The sequence below is a fragment of the Chlorocebus sabaeus genome, chromosome 27, assembly GCF_047675955.1.
Source record: "Chlorocebus sabaeus isolate Y175 chromosome 27, mChlSab1.0.hap1, whole genome shotgun sequence".
In the NCBI taxonomy this organism is placed as follows: domain Eukaryota; kingdom Metazoa; phylum Chordata; class Mammalia; order Primates; family Cercopithecidae; genus Chlorocebus; species Chlorocebus sabaeus.
Window position 1 is genome coordinate 11,459,888 of NC_132930.1, and position 26,356 is coordinate 11,486,243.

Genomic DNA, 26,356 nt, shown 5'->3' on the forward strand with positions numbered 1-26,356 from the left:
CAGTACATGTAAGTTTATATAGAGTTTGGTACTGTCTGTGGTTTTAGGAACCTACTGGGGGGTCTTGGAACATACCCTCCTCGGATAAAGGGGGACTGCTATATATATTTTGGGGCTGTGTGTTAGTCTGGGTTTGTTTTCAAGTTTTATTTCTAACGACCATAAGTCATCATTGTATTTTTAAGATACCTTATTTAGAAGCTGTTGTAGGATATGCAGTATTAATATAGCTAAATAAGCCCATATTTATTATTATTGTATGGCAGATACTGTGCTAGTACTTTACATGTGGTAGCTCATAATTTTCCCAACAACCTTCTGAGATACTTATTTTTATTATTCAACTTTTAAAGATGAGGAAATAGGCTGAAAGAGTTTATTCCAAGATCATCCACCTGGTAAGTGGCAAGGCCAGCCTTGAACTCAGGTCCTCCGAAGCAGTATAACATAGTGGTTCCACACACAGGCTCTGGAGCCAGTTTCAAATTATAGCTGGGCCCCTGAGCAGGTTTGATCACTTCTCCTGTCTGTGCTTTGGTGCTGTTTGTAAAATAGGAATAATATTAATAGTACCTAATGACTTCATATGTAAAAGCACTTAGAGCAGTGCCTGGGACCTAGTAAGTGCCATCTTAGCTATTATTATTAAAATGATTGTTATTTGGATTAGTTCTGAATTTACTCTTTTTTATTCTTGTATAACAGTGTTGAAATACTGAAATTATTTTTAAAAGAAAAAATGATGAGATAATGAATATCTTTGAAAAGTTTTGTTAGGAAATATATTTGAGAAGCGAATGGTCTCTGAATCTCCAATTTGGAACTACTTTAGATTCATAATGAGAAACCACTATTCATTCATGCCTCTTAGGCACTTAGGATTAAAAGTAGAATATCACCTATTTTAACTGGTCATCACCATTATTTTTTAGTGCAGAACAGTGAAATGGTGATGATTTCAGAATGCTTTTGTTGGTGGACAATTCTTATAAATACGCTTAAAGGAGCAATTAACTTTTTGGTCTCAGATTTTTTCTTCACTAAATGCTTATCTGGTAGATGAATGGTTTTCTTCAGGCACACTAAAACATGTTCCATTTACAGAGGCGGTCTGTTTTTATGAAGAAAGAAGAAATCTTTTTTTTTTTTTTTTTTTTTTTTTTTTTTGAGACGGAGTCTCGCTCTGCCGCCCAGGCTGGAGTGCAGTGGCCGGATCTCGGCTCACTGCAAGCTCCGCCTCCCGGGTTCACGCCATTCTCCTGCCTCAGCCTCCCGAGTCGCTGGGACTATAGGCGCCCGCCGCCTCGCCCGGCTAGTTTTTTGTATTTTTTTTTTAGTAGAGACGGGGTTTCACCGTGTTAGCCAGGATGGTCTCGATTTCCTGACCTCGTGATCCGCCCGCCTCGGCCTCCCAAAGTGCTGGGATTACAGGCTTGAGCCACCGCGCCCGGCAAGAAGAAATCTTTAAATGATACTCTTCACTGTACTTTTTGAAGTTAGAATAGAAATAACTTAAAACTTTTACCTAAGCAGTTTTGGTTGGAAACATCAAATAAAGTCTATTTAATACATTTAGTTGGTCTTGGTCAAATAATTCTGACTTCATAAAATGGGTGTCCTTCAAAGTTATTTTATAAGCTGTTTATCATTCAGAATTCTTTTCATGGAATGAGTGTCATAAATTAATCGTTTTCCCATGTTGGTATGCACTGGACTCTCTTGCAAAACTTATTAAAAATACGGAGTTTCCCAGGGAATGTGGTGTGGGCGGCTGTATTTTAATAAGCTCCTCATATGATATGAACACACACCAACATTTGAAAACCATTGTTAGAAAGTAGGGTTAGATTCTAGGACCAGCCTGTTAATGGCTTATCAACTTCTTACCCAAACCAGCTAAACTATTTTATTGGTTAAGCCATTTCTTTATATAGAAGTTATTATTTTGTCTACTCTCAAAAGGATTTGGGATTGCTTACAAGTTAAAAATAATGTAAAATAGAAAGTGGAAAAATAACAAACACCTGATAGTGGTTCTTAAATGAGAACTATCTAGGATATTTTTCCCCCACATAAACACATTCTAGCCGCACCCCATATCTCCGAAAGAGAAACTTGGAGATGGCTCTAGGGATGCATAGTTTGAAAAAGTTCCCCAGGATTTTCTGAGATATACCCATGGTAAATCTCCTGAGAGAAGTAGAAAGGGAGAGATGAAATAGCATAGAGAACGTGTCTTCTCTTTGGAGTAAAGCTTGTCCCTTCTTTGAACTGACTGTTTAGATTCTCCAACTGGAATACTTCCATCCTTAGGGATGCAGGCTGGTGCTTTAGGGGCATGGAAGGTTAACACAGAATATCTTCTCGGGTGATCAAGTTTACTTGGGGAAAAAATGTATTTTCCTGGTAAACATGGATATATGGCTATATCATGGAATAGAATTTAAAATTCAGATGAATTTCTAAAGTAAAACACTTTTTGCATTTCTTTGCTTGAAGCTGGCAACTTGGCTTATTCCCATAATCTGCCCTGAGGTGTGTGGCTTTAGAGAGTGGGAAGTTTTGAGAAGCGCTGATGCAGGGATGTTCGTGAGTTATCTGTAAGTTAGGAAGTACTTGTGTAGCTAAAACTGTTAATTTCACGGCCAGACACAGAAGTGACATAATAAAGATAACATTTATTTCTAGATATGTATTTTTAATTTTGCATGAATTTTGTATGACTTTGTTCATTTTCCTTTCCCTCTTCCCATAGTCTATAAGTCCTGAAGATTCTGAAAAGAAACGCACTAATTATCAAGCTTATCGAAGCTACTTAAATCGAGAAGGTCCCAAGGCTCTGGGCTCCAAAGAAATACCAAAGGTAAGAGTACTGAGAGGGCATGCCTTTCTGTGAGCCATGTATGTATTCACTATGATTACAGCAGCAGAGGATTAATAATTAAAAATTAGCAACAGAAAAACTTCAGTTACCATCTTCAAGAATTAGGGATGTTTATTCACATTATGAATCACTGCTTGATACTAAGAAAAATTTCCCTTTAAATAACAAGTAGCCCTAGAAAGGCTGGGCTTTGAGACTATACCAGTGACAAAACTAATGTTTTTGCTTGCATGGCACTTACAGCCTAAAGGAGGAGACATTAAATAAATAAATTAATTATAATTGGGATATGTGCTATGAGGGAAAAATCTAAGATGCCCTTAGGGAGTATAACAGAGGAACCTGGTCCTCGGTGGGGCATATAGAATGTGACATTTATATGGAGACTTGAAGAATGAAAGGGATTCAACAGGTGTGAAGGGGTTGTGATGGCGTGGTGGTCTGGGCAGAGGGGCCACAATGTGTGATGTTCCCGCAGGGGGAAGGTTCTTGCATGGTGTGTTTGAGGAACTGAAAGAAAAATTATGGTAGTTGGAGCATAGTGACCAAGGGATGAGAATGGCCAAAGAAGTTAATAGGGTCACATCTTGCAGGGCCTAATGTTTACTTTTGTCTAAGAGAAGGAATTTTTATTTTGTTTTTTTGAAAACGGAGTTTTGCTCCTGTTGCCCAGCCTGGAGTGCAGTGGCACAATCTTGGCTCACTGCAGCCTCTGCCTCCCGGGTTCAAGCGATTCTCCTGCCTCAGCCTCTGGAGTTGCTGGGACTACAGGCGCCCGCCACCATGCCCGGCTAATTTTTTATTTTTAGTAGAGATGGGGTTTCTCAATGTTGGTCAGGCTGGTCTTGAACTCTCGACCTTAGGTGATCTGCCCACCTCGGCCTTCCAAAGTGCTGGGATTACACGCGTGAGCCGCTGGGCCCGGCCGAGAAGGAATTTTAAAGTGGAGGAATAACATGACCAGATTTGAATTTCTGAAAGATCGCTCTGGCTGCTGATGTACCAAGTGCAGTGGATGGGGCAGGAATAGATAAACAGATCATCAGGAGAGATGGTGAGAAGTGATAGGGACTTGTCTGGGGGAGCAGTGAAAATGTCGAAAAGTGGAGAGGTTTCACTGGAAGAGGCAAAATCTATGGGACTTGGTGATAATTGGAATTGGAAGGTGAGCAGAAAGAGTATTGGGAATGATCTTGTTATTGGCATGAGCAGCTTGGTGGATGCTGATGCGATTGGTGGCAGGGCTGGTTTGGGGAGATGATAATGAGTTTGTTGTTGGCCACACTGTGCATTAGGGTTATGTGAGATGTCCACATGGAGATGCTGAGTAGATAAGCAGATATGTGGGACTGGAGCTTAGAACAGAAGTCAGAACTTGATGGAAAAACTTGGGCATTCTTGGCATGAAGTGAGGAATATCATCTGGTAAACTAGTACAGACCAAGAAGAGAAGAGGGCCTCGGCCCCTGCTGCTTTGTGAAGTGGAAGAGGGTGGAAACCAAAAGGAAACTGCGAAGCAGCAGCTACAAATGTGGGAGAGAAGTTTGATAAGCATGGGATCACAGAAGCAAAGGGAAGAGAGAGTGTTTTAAAAATGATTGAGTGGTTAAGTCTGTCATGCTGTTAAGATTCCAGGTAAGGGAAGACCAGAAATTGTTGCATTTAGTAACATGAATTAATGATCTTTAGTGGCCTTAGCAAGAGCTAAGGACGGTGGAGGCAGAGCCTGATGGAAGTGGGTGGAAGAGTGAGTGTGAGGAGACAAAATGGAGACAGGAAAAGTAGATATTTTTGATACGTTTGGCTGTGAAGGAGAAAGAAGTGGGAGGACTTCTAGCTAGAAGGACTAGAAGGGGAAATGACTTCTAGCTAGAATGGAAAGTGGGATTTAGGGGGAGATGTAACTATTTTTATGGTAGGAGATTTTAAAGCTTGCATTTTGCTAATGGGATAGGTCCTACCAGAAAGGGAGAGATTGAAGTTATAGCAGCAGGAGAAGGAGAATCAATTGTAGTTTGAGATTTCTGAGAAGGCAGGAGGGGAGTGGAAACATATACAATGTATGTATAAATTTAATTTTCAGTTTGCTTGGTATGTATAAGTGCATATAGAGATTAATAGTTCCCCTAATGAAGAGAGGGAGAGATGGTGTAGCTGTACCTGGAGTGGGGAGTGGGAAGGTCAGTCTTAAGGGGCTAATGGGTTTTATGGGAGCCTGCAGGAAGATGCCAGTCTTGCCTCCTGTACATGGGTATGAGAGACCAAACAAGTTCTGCTTGAGAGGACTTCAGGCAAAGTGGTGCCCTGAGGGGACAGCCAGGTTTCAGTGAAGCCAAGGCTATGGAGGGAATGTTGGAGCAGAGGTTGGGAATATTGAGGGTGGTTGGCTGCTCCTGGAGTAAGAGCTTAGACAAGTTCTAGAATAGAAGAGTTTTGGTAGGGAGGCTAGAAGTGCTAAGATTGGATAAGTAAAAAGATAATCAGAGCCATTGTGGGGATAATTTGGGAGATAATAGATACATGGGATATGGGATATAGGGGCTTGCATGTGCGATTTTTCCAGGGTTGTTTTGAGTTTGTTCAGAAGTAGTTAACTTCCTGTAGTGTTACAGTAGATCATTTCAATCCAAGAACCTCTTCAAGGGACCCTGAGATGTTAGTCAAACCTTTTCTTTCCAAACATATTCATAGCTGTTTCTTTTTGTCTTCTGAGAAAGATTTCACCTGAATGGTGAAGGATTGAACTTACATGGGGGTAGTCTTTGAATTTTGGTTGGCTGCTGCTTTTCAAGCCTGTTTTAAGTTTGTTAATCTCAATTCTCTGTTAAAAGAGTAATAAGTAACTTGGAATGTCATGTGTAATTTTTATTTCATTTTGTTTTGTTGTATAATTTTATTGAACCATTGCAAAAATATATAACTATACATAGTTCCAATTAAGATTTAATGTCTTTTCCATCCAACTCTCTTTGGCAAGTATCTCCTATTTTATGTTATACATTATGAGAGTTATCTTTCCAATCCAGAGATAATATGATCTTGCCTTTAAGTTACTAGCAGGTTGCCAGATTTACTATCATAGAGTAATGAGCAGAGAGGAGGGCACGAGCTCACACTCGTTTAGCTTTTTAGAATCAAAACTTTCCCTTTTTAACAATAGCAAGAGTTGCCTGTTTTCTTCCTTTTTTCCTCTGAAACAGTAAATATTTTTGTTAAGCATTGTAAGTTGCATTCAGTAGCCTTCAGATATGCCACACCACAATCCACTGGCAGACCATCAAACCCAACCGCAGTTTGTTCTGGAACAAGCCATGAGTTCGGGCAGAACTCCCTTCAACTGACAGTTAAGATCCTTCTTAGCTCTTGCACGCAGGGATTGGGGAATTATACCTCATTTCTGATCACTAATGTGATGAAAAGCATCAGAAGTGTATGAAAATGATAAGTGATTCTGATTTTAAAGTACATTGTTTGGAAACATTAACAGAAACATCAAAATGATAGGAGTATGCCTGCTTCTATTAGTTCTTGTTGGGAAAGTTCTTAAGAACAAGCAGTTTCCTGAATAGCAAGAGTTTCTATAGATGGATTGCATTTGGTTGTTTATTTACAGTTATGCAAGTTAACTAGTGGTTTAGATATGAAGAGGGCATAATGGAAAATAGTATGAATGGGTAATTTTAATAGCTTTGCTAACAGTGTTGGATGTATGTTTTTCACTGCTTGTTTTGTAAGTTTATTAAATGTTAGCCATATCAAAATTTCTTAGGATCTAATTTCAGGTGGTGCTTATTTGCTGTAAATTTCCAGCAAACTTTCCATGCCAAGGTTATTTATGATGTGAAATGAGAAAAATCAGTTTCCTGCAGTTTTGATGACAGATGTTTCTTTGGAAAGCTACCATGTAATTTCCTCTCTGCTTGAACATTTTGGTTTTTAGGGAGCTGAAAATTGCTTGGAAGGCCTTATATTTGTAATCACAGGCGTGCTGGAGTCTATTGAACGAGATGAGGCCAAGTCTCTAATTGAACGTTATGGGGGAAAAGTAACAGGAAATGTCAGCAAGAAAACAAATTACCTTGTCATGGGTCGTGATAGTGGACAGTCCAAGAGTGATAAGGTGGGTACTGCTGTGTTCTCAACGCTGTGATACCTCCTGCCTGCCTTGGCACACTCTTGATGTGATTTGCCCTTTACTCAGAGTTAAATGAAGGAAAGAAATAGAAAAATAATTTCTTGCCTACATTATTTCTTCTCCACAGAAGTGTTATTGGCTCTGACACCAGGATTTTGGTTTTCCAATGGAAGGCGTAGTTCCTGTTTACTTGATTTTTTTTTTAGTGTGTTTAAGTGTAAGTCTTTTTTTATTTTTGAAGATAGAAACAAATGCAGTTTTCTTTTTCTTCCAGTCCGAAGTATTCCTATGTATGCCACCGCATACAACATCTTAGGTTTTTTTTAAATTGATGCTTTTAGAAAAAGAATCAGCGGCCTCCTGGGTAGGATTGTGTTTGGCTACAAACAACAGAATACCTGATTAACCGTGGCTTAAACAATCATCTGCTTATTTTTCCCACAAGAATTCTGGAGGTATTGCTGGGATAGTTCAGCATCTCAGTGATGTGGTTCCTCCATTTGTCCTTATTGTGTTAGCTTTTGTCCTCATGAATGTTGCCTTGTGGTTGCAAGGTAGCTGCAGCTCAAGGCATTTAAGTTCTTATTCAAGGTAGGAAAAGGGAACAGTGGCAGGATGTCATAAGAGCTGTGACTGGCCTGACAAGAGTTCTCCCAGAAACACCTCTTATAGAATTTCACATAAGTCTCATTGGCCAGAGCTGTCACCTGGCCACTCAGAGCTGTATGGGAGGTTGGGAAGAACCAAGACGTTTCTGGTTGCCTTAGATCAGCCATAATTCATCACTTGGAGAAGGACACATTGGAGTTCCATCAGCAGGGAAGAAGGTGGGGGAAATGTCTGCCATATGTATTCAATATGGGAGAAGGTATGAAGAGCTGGTCTTAGGCCCTAGTGGCATTGCCCCTTCCTAGGGGAGGAAAGGTAAAGCAGTCCACAAAAGTGTAATGGACCACTTCCTGTGCCAACCTGCTACGCTTAGGGAATGTATCTGTTATTTTCTTTCTTTTCAATGTTACTTTTTCAATGAATGTGCTATTTTTTGTTTTTCTTTTTTAATTCCAGCGTTACCTAATTTACAAATGTGGTTTTTCACCTACTAATAGGCCCTAGAATTTTTTTTGTTTTTTTTTGTTTTTTTTTTTTTTTAAACAGAAAGGAATGGTAGGATGCAGTTTTGATGATTTGCATTTTTAATCAACAGGCTGCAGCCTTGGGGACAAAAATTATTGATGAAGATGGCCTGTTGAATCTGATTCGAACTATGCCAGGCAAGAAATCCAAGTACGAAATAGCAGTTGAAACTGAGGTTTGTATAAAATGAATGTGATTTATTTAAGTTGGTGTATAGTAACTTTTTAATTTCATAGACTTATGTCTTGGGTGGATACAGGCTTGTTGGCTGAAAGGTTAACATTCCTGTCTACCACAAATGAACCACCTTAGTTCCTTTTGAGCTGGAGGACTCTGCTTTAAGATGTCTAGTTTGTTGTTTTTCCTTATCTTTGTCAGGGAATATGAGTAGAGAAAGGACAGCATATTGTGTATAACATATCTACTTATCAAACTTTCCTAATTTTCCTATAATTATTATTACTAGTTTTTAATTTTTTGAGACAGAATCTAGCTCTGTCCCTCAGGTTGGAGTGCAGTGGTGTGATCTCGGCTCACCGCAACTTCTGCCTCCTGGGTTCAAGCGATTCTCCTGCCTCGGCCTCCCGAGTAGCTGGGACCTGCCACCACGCCCACTTATTTTTATATTTTTAATAGCAATGGAGTTTCACTATATTGGCCAGGCTGGTCTTGAACTCCTGACCTCAAGTGATTCTCCCACCTCAGCCTCCCAAAGTGCTGGGATTATAGGTGTGAGCCATTGTGCCCAGCCGTATTCTCACGTTGACTTTATGCAAAGGTTATTGTTTAGGAGTTCCTTAAAGGATATGTTAATAGGTATCAGCATGATAAATTTGTTTTCAATTAGAACTGTATTAGGATTTTTTAAGTTGTGCAGACACCTAGCCTGTATTAGCTTTTGCAAAAGGAAAAATGTTGGCTCACATAACTAAACTACGGGCAGGGAGGATCTGGTCTAGGAACTACTGGATCCACAGACTACAAAGCTTTGAGGACCCCTTCAGTTTCTGTCTCTCAGTTTCTCCTAGTTAGCCTCATTCATTCCCACTGTAGACCATCCATTTGTACACACAGGACACAGGATTGCCAGCATTCCAAGATGTTAATGTCCCCAGCTCTGTCACCTAAATGGCAAGATAGTCCACCCAGGTTATTCTGGTTAGAGAAATCTAGGGAATGATTTCGATTGCATAACCATAGCATAGTTATAAAAACCAGGAAATTAACATCGATGCCCTATTGTTAACTACTCTCTACATATTATTCGAACCTTACATTTTCCCCTGTAGTAGTTCTTCTGTTCCAGGCCCCACACTGCATTTAGTTGTGTCTTCTTAGTCTTCTCCAGTCGATGACATTTCTTCAGTCTTTCCTTGTCTTCTTACAACCTTGACACTTTTAAAATGAGTACTGGTCAGTTTTGTGGAATGTCTCTCAGTTTGGATCTGTGATGTTTTCTCATGATTAGATTGAGATTATGCCTTTGTTTCTAAGAAAACCATAGGTGTGATCTTGTGTCCTCAGTGCATCCTTTCATAGGTACAGGATGTCAATATGTCTTATTATTAGTGAGGATAACCTTGATTATTTGGTTAAGATGATTCAGCATCCCACTGAAACTAGTGCTGAGTTTCTTCACTAGTAAAGTGACTATTTTTTCCTTTGTAATTGATAACTATCTTGTCAGGAGAGGGAGGTACTTTAAAACTATGCTTATATACTACTTGTCCTTAAACATTCATCCACTAATTTTAGCATCTGCTGCTAAAGAGGCAATAATTTTTTTTTAAAATTAAGATATTACATACTATAAAATTCACCCTTACAAAGCGTACAAATCAGTGGTTTTTAGTATATTAACAGAGTATGCAACCATCAGCACTGTGTAATTCCAGAACATTTTCATCACACCAAAAAGAAACCCTGTACCCATTAGCAGCCACTCATTCTATCCACCCCCTGGCAATCACGGCTCTGCTTTATCTCTATGGATTTTCCTATTCTGGACATTTCATGTGTAAATGGAGACATTAGAATATATGGCATTTTGTGTCTGGCTTCTTTCAATTAGCATAGCGGTTTAAAGGTTGACCTGGGTTGTAGCATGTATCAGTACTTCACTCCTTGTTATGGGTAAATAATATTTCATGATGTGGAGACACCCTATTTTGTTTCTTTTTCAGTTGATGGACATTTGGATTGTTTCCATCTTTTAGCTATAATATGGTTGTGAACAACATTTGTGTACAGGTTTTTGTAGAGGCATTAACTTTTAATTAGGAAACTTTGAAACAAAAATCTCAACACTATACCTTGTTTTTTTCAAACTAAAATTGGAGTACTTATTACTTTTAAAATCCAACACGTTCTCACTTTTAGAAATTGCTTTTGGTGGTTTCTGGTGTGTTTGTTAATTTTTATAGTTTAGAAAGTGGTGATTTCCACAAACAGGAAAGTCTGTCATGACAAGACCAGCCCAGGTTGAATAGCCCACTTGGATATCTCTGATTGCTCTCTGTAGTACATTTAGCAGAATAGAAATTCTGTATGTTTCATCAGGTTTCTTCTTTCCTCACTTTTCTGCTTTTTAAGATGAAGAAAGAGTCGAAACTGGAGAGAACACCCCAAAAAAATGTTCAAGGCAAAAGAAAAATTAGTCCCTCTAAAAAGGAATCGGAATCTAAAAAGAGCAAGCCGACTTCCAAAAGGGACAGTTTGGCAAAGACAATAAAAAAGGAAACAGATGTGTTTTGGAGAAGCCTGGATTTCAAGGAGCAGGTGGCCGAGGAAACAAGTGGTGACAGCAAGGCTAGGAATTTGGCTGATGACAGCAGTGAAAACAAAGTGGAAAATTTGCTCTGGGTGGATAAATATAAGCCAACCTCGCTCAAGACCATAATTGGACAGCAAGGTGACCAGAGCTGTGCCAACAAACTCCTACGCTGGCTCCGAAACTGGCACAAGAGTTCTTCTGAAGATAAAAAACACGGTGATTTTACAACCTCACTCATTTTTGTGTGTGTGTATATCAACATGTGATTGCTCAGTGGCACATATATAAGAAAATCTAATGGTTCATTCATCTGTCAGCAAGCATTTACTAAGAGCTTGATCTGAACCCAGGTGCAGTACTAGACCCTGCTGGTGGTGTTGTGAACAAAACAGTCCCTCTCAGGAGCTCACAGGCAGTGGGGGAGGCATATCTGAACCAGCAATTAAAATGTATTGTGCCAAGTACTGCTAGAGGGGTAAGTCCAGGGTGCTGTGAGGATGAAGATGTGTGGTCAGGGTCTGGGTGTGTGTCCTCCCGTCCTGGAGGAAGGGATGGCTAAGCTAAGACTTGGAAACAAAGTAGGAGGTAGCGAGGCGAAGGGAGGGAGGGGTGAGTGTTGGGTAGGAAAGAGTATGTGTCCCAAGGTCTGAAGCCATGTGACAGTAAGACCCCTGAGTGGCAAGGGCACTAGGAGGAAAGGTGTGAATAAATAACGGAGGCATGCGTGCAGGGCAGTCAGCCTCAACTCCCAGTAGCAAGCACGATTTGCTCTGGCAGGCCTGATAGGCCTGTGCTTCTGTAGTTTCTGTCCTTGTTTGTGATGTATTTGTTGTGGAGAGTGAAAAGCTCCAGTATGTATTTAATGTCCACAGTATTTCTTAACGGAGGTTTGAGATCACAAATGTTTTAGTAGTGTTGTCAACAGAGACCAGTGATGACTAGATGCCGATCACCGTTGCTGATGATGCCTGTTTATTTAAACAGATAATATATTGTAATGATATAGGACTCCATTTAAGTTAAATCATTTTTTCATTCTGAAACTTAATAAAATCTTCCTTAAAAGAGAGACAGGCATTTCATGTGCCCAGAGAAGACTTTTTTTTTTTGAGACAGTCTCGCTCTATTGCCCAGGCTGGAGTGCAGTGGCGCGATCTAGGTTCACTGCAACCTCTGCCGCTTGGGTTCAGGAGGCTGAGTACCTGGGGCTACAGGTACACACCACCATGTCCGGCTAATTTTTTGTATTTTTAGTAGAGATGGGGTTTCACCATGCTGGCCAGGCTGGTCTCGAACCCCTGACCATGTGATCCACCTGCCTCTGCCTCCCCAAATGCTGAAATTATAGGCATGAGCCACCGCGCCTGGCCGAGAAGACTGTTTTAAAGCTTAGTCCCTGTCTGCATGCCTGCTGGCAGTAGGTTTAAAACCGCTGTCTCTGTCAGTTATTGAGTATGAGTTGAGCCTGATGTGTGTGCCAGGTGCTCACGTGGTGAGGGGAGGAAGAGTGCTGGTCTAGTGTTGAGGGGCACAAGATAGTTGCAGACACAGCATCTTCAAGTCAGTTTTTTTTCTTGTGACCATGTAGCTGCTGTGCTTGTTAACATTTAGTGAAGCATGCATGGCTCTGTGCTCTGCCATTCCGTCCTCACAACATCCTTAGTAGCCACTTTGCTGTTGTTCTCCTTGTCTAACAAAGGAGGAGGCAGTCACAGGGGCTAAGTCACTTTTAACTCACCGTGGCTGGTGAGAGTTGGCATGAGGATGGATGGAGTCAGGATCGAGCCCCGGCAGCGTGCTCCATGGCCTGTGCGTTCACAGGAAAGGAACTCATACAATTATTATTTCAAATCAAGAGTTTTAAAGTGAGTGAGTTTTAGTTTTTTATTTTGGGTGGGGGTGAGCTAGGAAGTAGAATTTCACTGAATGCTCTGGAAACTTGTTTATGTTTTGTAGAAAATATTCTGCAAATTTAGAACTAAACTGGAGGATGGCTGTCTATGCGAAGTTTAGGCACAACTATCCCTGCCATGCCTGAATTTCTGTTAGGTGATATAGGTTAACACTCTGGAACTTCTTTTTTCCTAGCAGCAAAGTTTGGTAAATTTTCCGGCAAAGATGATGGCTCTAGTTTTAAAGCAGCGTTGCTGTCAGGCCCTCCTGGTGTTGGCAAGACCACCACAGCTTCCCTGGTGTGTCAGGTGGGTGCTTTGTCGCAGTGTGGCTGGACAGATAACCTCGAGTGGTCATGGCTAGGAGATAAAAGTGTGTACCCACATGTGTGCCTGTGTGTGTGTGTGTGTGTGTGGTGTCTATATATAAACTGTGTTTATTTTTCTAAAATAAATCCTTTAGAACCTGTTTTGGTTCTGGTGATGTTTGTAATTTTAATCCTTTTAAAATATTGGTAATTAAAGTACTAGGCAATACTTACCTATGAGCGAGGCAGCGTGCTCAGCACGTGGGTGTGTTATAGATAACAAAAACATGTATTCTAGACTCTGAAAGATGCAAATACCTTAATGCCCTTGAATAATTCTATGTACTGAATCATTATCTGTACTGTCATCATCCACATGTGTGAAATGAAATAGGCTTAGGGAGGAGGGTGGAGGCCCAGTTTTCACCCACGTAGCGTGACTCAGGGTTCTACTCTTCAGCACTGTGTGGTCCTGCCTTTGTTCCTGTTGTCTCTGTTGCTGCTGAATCCCCGTAGACAACGGGAGAACTTGACTTGCTTAGGCGCTAGAGCAGATCAGAGTTCACGTGTTGGTATCAGAATGATGAAATACCAAATTAGAAATTTATTGCTGGATTTCTCAATCCTCTGCTGCATAAGCTTATGGTTTCTTTTGGTATTTGTTGTATGCATCTGCATAAAATTTAAATAAAATTTTATCTGTTTTCACTGTATTTATAAACATTAATGAAAAAGCAAAACAATATTTTTTCCCTAGTTCCTACAATTGTGAACACAACTCTTTTTCTCCCTTTGTTATTATCATTATATTTTTTACAAATTAAGGCATAAGCTGATCAGTTTTGGGAAATGAATCAGAATAACTTGAATTTTCCTGATTTCAGAGGAAAATTGTTTAGTGGGATAGTGTCATGACAAAAAATGATTTAACTTTATCAATTATCTTAGGATTACTTTGTGGTATCTTATTTTTTTGTTTTGGGACACAGTTTTACTCTGCCATCCAGGCTGGAGTGCAGTGGCACGATCTTGGTTCAGTGTAACTTCTGCCTCCCAGGTTCAAGTGATTCTCGTGCCTCAGCCTCCCGAGTAGCTGAGACTACAGGCACGCACCACCACACCCAGCTAATTTTTTGTATTTGTAGTCGAGATGGGGTTTCACCATGTTGGCCAAACTGGTCTCAAACTCCTAACAACAAGTGATCCATCCGCTTTGGCCTCCCAAAAGTGCTGGAATTGCAGGTGTGAGCCAATACACCTGGCTGGTATCTTATAATAGATTAATTCTGTGTCTTGATACTGAATTGTTGGGATTATTATATTTAATTCTTTTTTTAGGACTCTAAGAAATAAATTTAGTAAAATTGCTTGTTTGAATATACTCTTCCAGATTAGTGATTTGTCAGCTGAAGTTCTAAGACCAAATTTATTAGTATTTATATGTGTATGTTATATATATGTATATGATATTCTAAAATGTCTAATATTGTAAGGCATACTATAGTTAATCTCATTGTCTGTTAGTGTCATACTTTATATTTTTACCTATGGTTTTTTATGTGATGTTTGTACCTGCTGTCTTTCTTAACTGGCCTTTCTTGGCGGGGGTGGTGGAGGTAACTCGTATTGTGCCATCAGTGGTTTCCAATATTTTGATTAGGAATTGGGATACAGCTACGTGGAACTGAATGCAAGTGACACCCGGAGTAAGAGCAGTTTGAAGGCGATTGTTGCTGAGTCACTGAGCAATACCAGCATCAAAGGCTTTTATTCAAGTATGTGGCTTTTTGAACTGCTGCTGTTGTGATGTAAGAAAAATATGTTCATTTCAATGTTCAGTAACCAGTATTGAACACAGGTTGTGTGCCAAACACCCTACTAAATTCTGGGGCTAACAAGAGAATAAGGAAGTCCTCTGACATCATTCTTATGGGGTAGTGCTTACCCTTTTGTAGGTCTTAGAGGCTTCTGAGAATGTGATAAAAATGTGTACATGCACATTTTAATGCATTTTTCATATGATTTTAGAGGATTCACAGGTGAATCCTGTAAAGAGAGAAAATAAAAAAACTGTATGTAATACAGTGTGACTTACTACTTCATTACCTTATTAACCTCACTCTGTGTATGTATGTAATAAGGTATGTAATACACAGTGAGGTAATAAGGCCAGCAGATGAAGAAGTAATTATGCTTGGGGCATTGAGTAAAGGGGTGATAATTGTTTTGAAAGACCTCAAAGAATGAGAAATAAAACCATTTGGAGGTGGAAGAGGTCATTGCAGGCAAAGGTAGTAGAAGAGAAGACAGTGTGCAAATGCCCACTGTGTTTCAGGTTGTAGCTAGTGGTCCTCTATGGCCAAAGTTCATGGAAAATAAGATGCTCAAGTTAAGGACCACACAGTGCCTGTTTAGAATCATCTATGGTGTGTTGTTTTGTCACCTGAATTCTTGGTGCCTTCACATTGTTCAAAAGAATTTGCTCAGGAAATGTCACTCTTAGACATGGCTGTTGGGAGGGTAGATGGTACTACTCTGGAGAGCAGTCCGGCAGTATTTCTCAAATTACACATACCCGTTAGCCCAGAAATTCCAATTGCTGGAATTTAGCTATTATTTTACTTATATATGTGCAAACTGGCATATATATGCCATATAGATAAGGATAGTCATTTAGTATGACATAATAGAAAAAAGCTTGGAAGCATCCTATATATTTCATTAATGGTGATTAAGTAAAGTGTGGTACAAGTGTAGGATGGAATATTAAATTGCCTTAAAAAATGAAGTGTTCTATATCTATAGATAAAGAATGAATCACCAAAATACATAAAATGACAAAACTGGCCGGGCATGTTGGCTCACGCCTGTAATACCAGCACTTTAGGAGGCCGAGGCGGATGGATCACCTGAGGTCAGGAGTTGGAGACCAGCCTGGTCAACATGGTGAAAACCCATCTCTACTAAAAATACAGAAATTAGCCGGGTGTGTTGGCGTGCACCTGTAATCTCAGCTACTCGGGAGGCTGAGGCAAGATAATCGCTTGAACCCGGGAGGCGGAGGTTGCAGTGAGCCAATATCGCGCCATTGCACTCCAGCTTGGGCAACGAGTGGAACTCCATCTCAAAAAAAGAAAAAAAAAAAACCCCTCAGTTGTATATTTTTATGCACATATGTGTAGAATATCTCTTAAAGGACGTGTAAGAGACTATTGTTTGTCTCTGGGAAGGGAATTGGGGTCTGCAGGGGAAGGGGTGGCAGGGAGAGTTTCTCTTTGCTGCATATTCTTTTTTTTTCTTTAGCAACACTCTGTAGCCCAGTGCTGCATATTCTTGTAGCTTTTGAAGTTTAATATCTGTTACATAATTTTCTACAGAGCAGCAGTTTTTGAGCAATTGTTATTTTGTTTTTGTCTCATCCCATTGCTCCTCAACCTGGGTCAGATGGAGCAGCCTCTTCAGTAAGCACGAAACATGCTCTCATCATGGATGAAGTAGATGGCATGGCAGGCAATGAGGATAGGGGAGGAATTCAGGTAATCCAAGTGCTGTATTTTTGCAGTTTCACTATTGATAATTTAGATTTTTAAAACACTGTCATTCTCTCATGGCAGTCAAGGCATGTCGCTGAGGAGATTTTTAGAACCTAAATTACCTTGTGTGATATTTGTCATTTTAAAAATAATTATTTTTGTGTTGCTAACTTGCCTTTCAGGAATTAATTGGCCTGATAAAACATACTAAAATTCCCATTATTTGTATGTGCAATGATAGAAATCATCCCAAGATTCGCTCTCTGGTTCATTATTGTTTTGATCTTCGTTTTCAAAGACCTCGGGTTGAACAGATTAAGGTATGATGATTGAAATTTTTTCCCATCACACTAGCCTATTTATTTAAGGGTCAATTTTTAAAAGTACCTGATAAATATTTTTAAAATATCTGATTATATGAGTTAAAATCATTGAGGACTCCTTCCTTGTCAATTTCAGGGTGCTATGATGTCTATTGCATTTAAAGAAGGTTTAAAGATTCCCCCTCCAGCAATGAATGAAATAATTTTGGGAGCCAATCAAGATATCAGACAGGTAAATTAAATACGTATTATGTAACAGTTGTTGATTATTTTTAGGTAATGCTTTCAATGTTGTAGGGGTGGGGGGCAACAGGATTTCCTATCTTGACGTTGTCTTATTTGTGATTCTTTTAGGTTTTACATAATCTGAGTATGTGGTGTGCACGAAGTAAAGCATTAACCTATGACCAGGCCAAAGCTGATTCTCACAGAGCCAAAAAGGATATCAAAATGGTAAAATAAATTTCCATGTCTTAGTTACTTTCTTAAGCCAAAACACTTCTTGTTCTGTAGGTAGCTTGATAGAAATAGTTATTATAGTTCCTTGATATGCCTGTGGAATCCAGGGATATATAGTAAGAAGTACAGACAGCTGCTAAAAGTGTTTCTAATTCAAGTGAATTTTTTCTCAAAGATTGTCAGTGTCTATTATAAATTTTGAGAAAGGGATAAATTTTAAATTATACTCATGCTTCAGCAATTATAAAATGGCTTTTCCAGAGTTCCTTATGTTTAACTTTCATGTTTGGAGTGGTTTTGCACTGTTCAGAATAATCCATGTCAAATGGTTTAGTTTAATGACCTCTCTGAAACTAGAGGTATGTGTCAGTTACCTCTGTGTTGTATTTTACCTAGTTGCTAATCAGAATTTATAGTTAGAGCAATGATTAAGCAGGTTCTAAAAAAGTTAATACACTTTCTTATTTATTTAAATTTTCAAAATTTTTGGTAGAGACAAAGTCTCGCTGTGTTTCCCCGACTGGTCTTGAATTCCTGGCCTCAAGTGATCCTCCTGCTGTGGCCCCCAAGGTGCTGGGATTACAGGTGTGAGCCACCACGTCTGGCCTATATGCTTTATTTTTTAGAGCAGTTTAGGCTCAGGAGTTTGAGACCAGCCTGGCCAACATGGTGATCCACACCCGGCCTATGGATTCAAAATTGAGTGGAAGGTACAGAGAGTTCTCATATACTTCGTGTCCCCCTCACACGCACAACCTCTCCCACTGCCAGTGTCCCCTACCACAGTGGTATATCTGTTATAATCAATGAACCTACAGTGATACCTCATTATCACCCAGAGTCCATAGTTTACATTAGCATTCCCTCTTGGTGGTGTGCGTTGTATGGTTTTGACAAATGTATAATGACATGTATTCACCATTATAGTATCATACAGAATAGTTTCACTGTCCTGAAAATCCTCTGTGCTCTACCTGTTCATTCTTCCTTTCCTCTCTCCTCCCTACAACCCCTGGCAACCACTGATCCTTTTACTGTGTCTATAGTTTTGCCTTTTCCAGAATGTGGTATAGTTGGAATCATGTAGTAGGTGGACTTTTCCAATTGGCTTCTTCCACTTAGTAGTAGCATAGAAGGTTCTTCCATGACTTTTGGCTCACTGTAGCCTCCGCCTCCCGGGTTCATGTGATTCTCTTGTCTCAGGCTCCTGAGTAGCTGGGATTACAGGCGCCTGCCACCACACCTGGCCAATTTTTTTTTTTAGTAGAGACGAGATTTTACTATGTTGGCCAGGCTGGTCTCGAACTCCTGACCTCAAGTGATCTGCCCACCTCAGCCTCCCAAAGTGCTGGGATTACAGGGGTGAGCCACCATGCCCAGCCCCCCCATGTCTTCTCATGGCTTGATAGCTCACTTCTTTTTATTGTTGAATAATATTACATTGTGTGAATGTACCACAGTTAAATTGTTTATTCACCTACTAAAAGGACATCTTGGTTGCTCCCAGCTTTTGGTAATTATAAATAAAACTGCTCATAAACATCCATGTGCAGGTTTTTGTGTGAACGTAGTTTTTAATTCACTTGGGTGAATACCAAGAAGCGTGGTTGCTGGATCATATGGTAAGAGTATGTTTAATTTTGTAAGAAACTACCAAACGGTACAGTTTTGCATTCCCACCAGCAATGAATGGAGTTCCTCTTGTTCCGTATCCTCGTTAGCATCTGGTGATGTTAATGTTTTGAATTTTGGCCATTGTAATAGGTGTGTCCCTCTTTTTTTTCAGGGCCCATTTGATGTTGCCCGGAAAGTGTTTGCAGCTGGAGAGGAGACTGCTCACATGTCACTTATGGACAAGTCAGATCTCTTTTTTCATGATTATTCAATAGCACCCCTCTTTGTCCAGGAAAATTACATACATGTGAAGCCTGTAGCAGCAGGGTGAGTGTCCAGAGCTGGTGAGAGACATGGTTAATATCCTCCTAGCACCGTGAAGGAGGGACCTGGGGTGTGGAGAGTGAGATAATCCAGACTGATTCTTTCCTGCAGGGGCGACATGAAAAAGCACTTGATGCTTTTAAGCAGAGCAGCAGACAGCATATGTGATGGTGACTTAGTGGACAGCCAGATCCGGAGTAAGCAAAACTGGAGTCTTTTGCCTACGCAGGTGAGCAGAGAGCTCTCCCTAAAGTGCAGACTCTGCTTTACTGAAAAGAGAACTAAATAGCTTTTAGCTCCTGTACTTATTTTATTTTGTTTACTTTATTTTTGAGATCGAGTCTTGCTCTGTCGCCAGGCTGGAGTGCAGTGGTGCAATCTTGGCTCACTGCAAGCTCTGCCTCCCGGGTTCAAGAGATTCTCCTGCCTCAGCCTCCTGAGTAGCTGGGACTACAGGTGCCTGCCACCATACCCAGCTAATCCTGTAGTTATTTTAAATACCAGATAAATGTTATGGCTCTTGAGGCAAAAATACAGTCTGTTACAGATTATAATACTCTGTGGTAACTATTGTCTGTTTCTTAATCTGGCCTTTTCTTTCTTTCTTTCTTTCTTTCTTTCTTTCTTTCTTTCTTTCTTTCTTTCTTTCTTTCTTTCTTTCTTTCTTTCTTTCTTTCCTTCCTTCCTTCCTTCCGTCCGTCCGTCCGTCTTTCTTTCTTTCTTTCTCTCTCTCTTTCTTTCTTTCTGTCTTTCTTTCTTTCTGTCTTTCTTTCTTTCTTTCTTTTTTTGACAGAGTCTCGCTCTGTTGCCCAGGCTGGAGTGCAGGGGTGCGATCTCGGTTCACTACAAGCTCCACCTCCTGGGTTCATGCCATTCTCGTGCTTTCAGCCTCCTGAGGAGCTGAGACTACAGGCGCCCGCCACCATGCCCAGCTAATTTTTTGTATTTTTGGTATCGATGGGGTTTCACCGTGTTAGCCAGGATGGTCTCGATCTCCTGACCTTGTGATCTGCCTGCCTTGACCTCCCAAAGTGCTGGGATTACAGGCATGAGCCACTGTGCTCAGCCCAATCTGGTCTTATTTATCCATATTTCAAAAAATTTTAATGTAAATGGATACATAGAAATAGGAATGTTAGATTTTGGTTGTAAGATGTGAATCAGAAGTTTTATTTGCTGTGTTTTAACTTAAGAATCCTTGTTTTTTTTATTTGTGGTCACTCTTGGCTCTCCCAGGTGGTCACTGAGTAGCGGCTCCTAGAAGCAGTGCAGCTAGGGCGGGCCAGCAGCCGTGTCTCTGAGGCATGCATTCAGATTTTCGTCTTCCTTGCTAAAAAAGCAGTTTTCTGTTGGGTACTGTATTTAGGTTGAGATCTTTAACTCAAAACAGAATTTGGTAGACATTTGTAATTAAGAGAGTTATTTGTTCTTTTTGACTTTTGTATAGTTATACAGGATTATTGGCCTGAGTAATAAAATAAGCAAGACACTTCCAGAAGGCCTAATGCTTCTCTTGATTCTACCCACACATTGCTTGAAAACAAGAAACAAAATTTCATTCTGGAGACACATAACTTTTTATTTTTATTTTTGAGACAAGGTCACCTAGACTGCAGTGCAGTGGTGTGATCACGGCTCACTGCAGCCTTGACCTCCTGGGCTCAAGCGATCCTCCCGCCTCAGCCCTGCAAGTAGCTGGGACTATAGGTGTGCGCCACCATGCCAGCTAATTTTTGTTATTTTTGTAGAGGCGGGGTTTCACCATGTTGGCCGGGCTGGTCTTGAACTCCTGGGCGCAAGTTGTCTGCCCATCTCCAAAAGTGCTGGGGTTACTGGCATGAGCCACTGCCCCTGGCTCAGAATCTTTTCTTTTATATTTTATGTGTTTAGTTTTGTTTACTTAATAATTGTACCTCAAAGGCATAATGTTTTAACACAGGAAAACCTTAATGTACAAAAATACTTCCAAAAGTGTTCTGGTAACAAAAAGTTAGAGAAAATCTCCAGGTCTAGCAGCAGAATGATGATGATGAATTCTCTTGAGGAAGTATTTATAGCCTTCAAAACTATTTGCAAAGATTGTCTAATAGGAAAAAGTGCTTGTGAGGGAATTACTAGAATAAGTAGTATACAAAACTTATGTAGACTATAATTCCAGTCTTTAAGAAAGTGAAAACGCTAGACATAGAAGACATCTAAGGATACATTTTTAAAAAACTTTTCTCAAGTGCCAGTTTAATGGACTCTAATCATTAGTCTCTATGCTTTAATCTACCTATGCTGTCAATCATTTATGTTAAAGACCATCATATCCCTCTTAAGTAATTATTTGCTGTGACGTTGTGAGGTAACTGGTATGTTGAGATTAGTTGCTTGAGGAGGCTGAGTTGGCGAGATGATCTCCCTGTGAGCCATAACGCGTCGGATCAAGGTGTGTACCACAGTCTGTTGTTTTCTTTGGGAGAAGTTTCCCGTACCAACAGATTAGAGTTAGAGAAAGCATCTGACTGGCCTGTAGGTAGGTATTTGGGACAGTGTTGCTTTATCTTCCATAGACTGTTTGGAAGCCAATGACTGTTAAGGAAATAACTTTGTACCAAACATAAATTCTGGACTGCAATTGATTTTTTTCAGGCCATTTATGCCAGTGTTCTTCCTGGAGAGTTGATGAGAGGGTTCATGACCCAGTTTCCCACCTTCCCGAGCTGGCTGGGGAAGCACTCGTCTACAGGCAAACACGATCGTATTGTTCAGGACCTGGCCTTGCATATGAGTCTCAGGTAGGTGGGATTACTCTGTTTCGGGTATTTTATCGATTTGATGTATTTGGCCTTTATCCAGTAACAATCATGTGAGTCAAAAGATTTGTGTTTTAGTTTTTATTTTATTGCTAACTAGATGAATGATCCTGGATAAGTTCCTTATATTTTATGGGCTGAGTTTTATCATCTATAATCAGTATAACTCTTGTTTCACCACTTAAAAGAATACTTTGGAGAATAAAACGGTAGATGTCATAATTTAAAATTTTAAAGACTGCAGAAGTCTGAGATGGCACTGTTATTGTTATTATGTCTATTACTAGTGGGAATAGCTTCCCAGCTTCAGAATAATTAATCGGAAAATAATTGAACTATTTAAAGAAACAAACTGTTTTTTACCAATTTTCTCTAGTAGTAAACTGACCTAGTCATGTGGGATTGGAAATAACAGTTTAGCATGCAACAGGAGGAGGCTGCTCACATCACTGAAAACGAATGTGCTTGGAAAAGTTTAAGGAAGTTCAAAAATACTTGCATTTGGTACAATTTTGTTGAACTTTAGAAACTTGGAAAATGTGCATATACATAAATATTATGGATTCTTCTTTTTTATTCTTCACACTCTGTCACCCAGGCTGGAATGCAGTAGTGCGATCTCTGCATTATAGTGAATTCACAATTTGTAAAGTAAATTAAGACCTCCCTACTTTTTAACCCTGATCAAGTCACTGAACTTTTTTGTAGGTCTGTTTCTCTTCTTTAAAAAATGCAAGTGTGATCTTATTATTGGTTCGTAACCTTTTTGGGGGTCATAGGTGCTTTTGAGAATCTGAATGCTTTGATTTTTATTCCCCTGACAATGCATAGATCCACAAAGAAAACACTTTTCGGGAATTACAGATTCCTGAGGTTAAGAACCCTTGGTTTAGGTACCCTAAATGGCATCTTTGACTTTTCTGTGAGTCTACTAGAAAATGATGATACTGTAAACATTGTAGGAGAACAATTTTGGAAATGGTTTCATGATTTTTGGGGGTACTATGGTTTAGGGACTCACACTACTTCCTTTAAGTACTAGTGTGCTTAATTATGGAAGACAATGTAGAGGAAATGGATGAAATTGAAATAGGAGAGTTTTAAAAACTCTGTCTAGGTAATAGTTGCAAGGGTGAGTCTAGATTTCTGATCAGGAGAAAAGCTGTGGCTTCTTGCGGTTCACACATTCAGTTCCTTGAAGGCAGGAGCAGGACCCATAGATAATTTGTAAAGAATCATTTCTTTCTGCTTCCGATGCTGGTTCTGATACCAACAGCTTTTGAGGTTGCTTGTTTAAAATATGTATACAGACTGGGCGCAGTGGCTTACGTCTGTAATCCCAGCTCTTTGGGAGGCCAAGGCGGGCGGATCACCTGTCAGGAGTTTGAGACCAGCCTGGGTAACATGGTGAAACCCTGTCTCTACTAAAAATACAAAAAAAAGTAGCTGGGTGTGGTAGCGGGCGCCTGTAATCCCAGCTACTCGGGAGGCTAAAGGCAGGAGAGCCTCGTGAACCTAGAAGGCGGAGGTTGCAGTGAGCTGAAATTGTGCCACTGCACTCCAGCCTGGGCAACAAGAGCAAGACTTCGTCTGAAAATAAATAAATAAATAAATAAATAAATAAAAATATGTATGCATATAATTGCCTGGTTTGAAGATAGAGGCAGCTGGGTTGGAAAGATTTAGGATGGTGGCATTTGAAATATTATTTTGTTCAGTAGCTTTCTGTCTTTAAGAAGTGACAACATTTAAGAGAGAAAGAAAGTCATTTTATGATAACATTCTAGTTCTTAGCAGACCAGAGACTGTTTCCCTAAACCTTCCTCTGGCCAGTGTGGATCACTTTTTGATTTTGTGGGAACACTCTGCAATTTTCTTAGATTTGGGGAAAACCCAGTTCTAGAACTGAAGATTTCAGAGTAGCACCATTAGGAAATATGAGGGAAATATTCATATATGATTTTGTATGTTATAATTGGAGACCAAAAGGTGTTACACACATTCACACACTTGAGATAGGGAATTTCATTGTCTTCTACTGATGCTTTTAATATTTTGGAACTTGGAACGAGTCATATTTATGAACACAAAGAAACATTCTGTTGCCTGGGCCTTAAGAGTAGGGTAGAGTCCATATTTGTTTTTCAGTTACTGATGTGGGTAAGTAGAAAACTTCCTTTGGGCATGTGATGTGTACCCATTACCCTCATGCTGTGGTGCTGGGCTTTCCAAACTACACCAGCTGGCTGTCAAATAGTACGCGTTCCATTCAGCATTATTGAAATTGGATGGAACTCTGCCTGATTAACACAGTGCTGGTATGCACAGTATGACTTAAGTTGATACTTTGCTGTTGACTATGTCTTTTTTGTTGTGGTTTCAGAACTTACTCCAGCAAAAGGACTGTAAACATGGATTATCTGTCACATCTAAGGGATGCACTTGTACAGCCCTTGACCTCACAAGGAGTCGACGGGGTACAGGATGTTGTTGCACTTATGGACACATATTATTTGATGAAAGAAGACTTTGAGAATATCATGGAAATTAGCAGCTGGGGTGGCAAACCTAGTCCCTTTTCAAAGCTGGATCCCAAGGTAAATCATGTCACTCACTGGTTCTCCATCACTTTCTAATACCAGGTTTGTACTGACAGTACTTCAGAGGTGTTTTAGATGCTTTATAAAAAGATTTACTTCTTTTTCCCCTTAAATGCTTGTTGCTTATTATGACCTGTATTTTCCATAGATACTATTTGAATGCAGTATTCAGAGTAGACTTCTGGACTTAACTTTACAATTTGTATTTTTATATTTGCTTTATGCTCAGTGGAAAAACAAGAAGTGAAATTTGAGGAGCAAATATAAATATATTCTTTATAAAAGGTGAGAGGATGAGCTTAGGGAATTAAAAGTTGAGCTGTGAGCTCTGGTGGTAATGGGTCGTAAAAATAAAATGTGTTTATTGGCTGAGGATTTGTATAAATTTTCTTTTTCCTAGTCTACCTAATCTGTGGATTCAGCATTTATTCCAGTTGGATAATCTTCCCTGTAATAATATATCCCCGCTTTTCTTATAATGAGCACAAAAAAACTAAAGTGATACATCATGAATATGTAACATCCAGTACCCAACTCTTGCACCTGTGTAATGAATGCGTTTAGAAGACTCAGTCTCTCTAGTTTGCCCTCTCCAGAATTTTGACCTGACTTTATGGTTATCAGTAAATTCTCACAGCAGACATCCATTGTTAGAATTCATGGACTAATTCAGGAATTATGATTAGAAGCTTGAAGGTAAGACTTTCAAGTTTCGTAGTATTTTGAAGTAACTACTATTATTATGGAAAAGGTATCTTGTGTTTTGTGGAAATTAAAGGCCAACTTATATCTTATGATGAGCTCCCCTCACTTTTTTTTTTCTTTTTCTTTTTCTTTTTTTTTTTTGGAGACAATCTCACTCCTTTGCCCAGGCTGAAGGGCAGTGGTACGATCTCGGCTTACTGCAACCTCCACCTCTCAGGTTCAAGTGATTCTCCTGTCTCAGCCTCCCAAGTAGCTGGGATTACAGGTGTGCTCCATCACGCCTGGCTAAGTTTTGTATTTTTAGTAGAGACAGGGTTTTCCCGTGTTGGCCAGGCTGGTCTCGAACTCCTGGCCTTATGTGATCTGCCTGCTTTGCCCTTGCGAAGTGCTGAGATTACAGGCATGAGCCACCGCACCCAGCCAAGCCCCTTTTTGATTTACTGATTCACTGACTAACTTTGCTTACTACTTTGTAGAAATGTGGAGAATGCTGAATAGGTAAACATGATAACTTGAAGTGACCTTTTGTTTGTTTGTTTGCCTAAAGTTCCCAAATCCTTTTTTTATTAGACAGAATCTCACTCTGTCACCCAACTTGGAGTGCAATGGCGCGATCTCAGCTCACTGCAACCTCCACCTCCTGGGTTCAAGATTCTCATGGAGACGTGTGAGCCCGCTTGGCCTTGAGTCTTTTTTGTCATGGGCTCTGTTAAGAATGTTATGAAAAATACGGAACTTATCCATAGAAAAATGCACATACTTAGATTTACATGTATATACATAAATACTTTGCAAACAGTTGCAAGGGGCCCTCAGGGTCTCTTTAGGCTTCCAGAGTTTAAAATAATTGTTTGGGACTTATATTTTTAAAAAC

At 39.9% G+C, this 26,356-nt stretch overlaps 1 protein-coding gene across 2 annotated transcripts in view; it reads left to right on the forward strand.

Annotated features, from left to right (window-relative positions):
• The window catches only part of RFC1 (replication factor C subunit 1), a 77,219-nt gene that overhangs the window by 48,260 nt on the left and 2,603 nt on the right, over nt 1–26,356 (forward strand). The window contains exons 10-23 of one of the 2 annotated variants that reach the window (XM_008017619.3): nt 2,756–2,863; nt 6,825–7,004; nt 8,224–8,328; nt 10,746–11,142; nt 13,015–13,127; nt 14,787–14,901; nt 16,571–16,662; nt 16,842–16,979; nt 17,119–17,214; nt 17,337–17,435; nt 19,228–19,382; nt 19,491–19,608; nt 22,014–22,159; nt 24,561–24,774. In XM_008017619.3, the coding sequence (XP_008015810.3) occupies nt 2,756–2,863; nt 6,825–7,004; nt 8,224–8,328; nt 10,746–11,142; nt 13,015–13,127; nt 14,787–14,901; nt 16,571–16,662; nt 16,842–16,979; nt 17,119–17,214; nt 17,337–17,435; nt 19,228–19,382; nt 19,491–19,608; nt 22,014–22,159; nt 24,561–24,774 (2,076 nt within the window). The remainder of the gene's footprint in view (nt 1–2,755; nt 2,864–6,824; nt 7,005–8,223; nt 8,329–10,745; nt 11,143–13,014; nt 13,128–14,786; nt 14,902–16,570; nt 16,663–16,841; nt 16,980–17,118; nt 17,215–17,336; nt 17,436–19,227; nt 19,383–19,490; nt 19,609–22,013; nt 22,160–24,560; nt 24,775–26,356) is intronic. The other variant, XM_008017620.3, reaches the window with a different exon arrangement.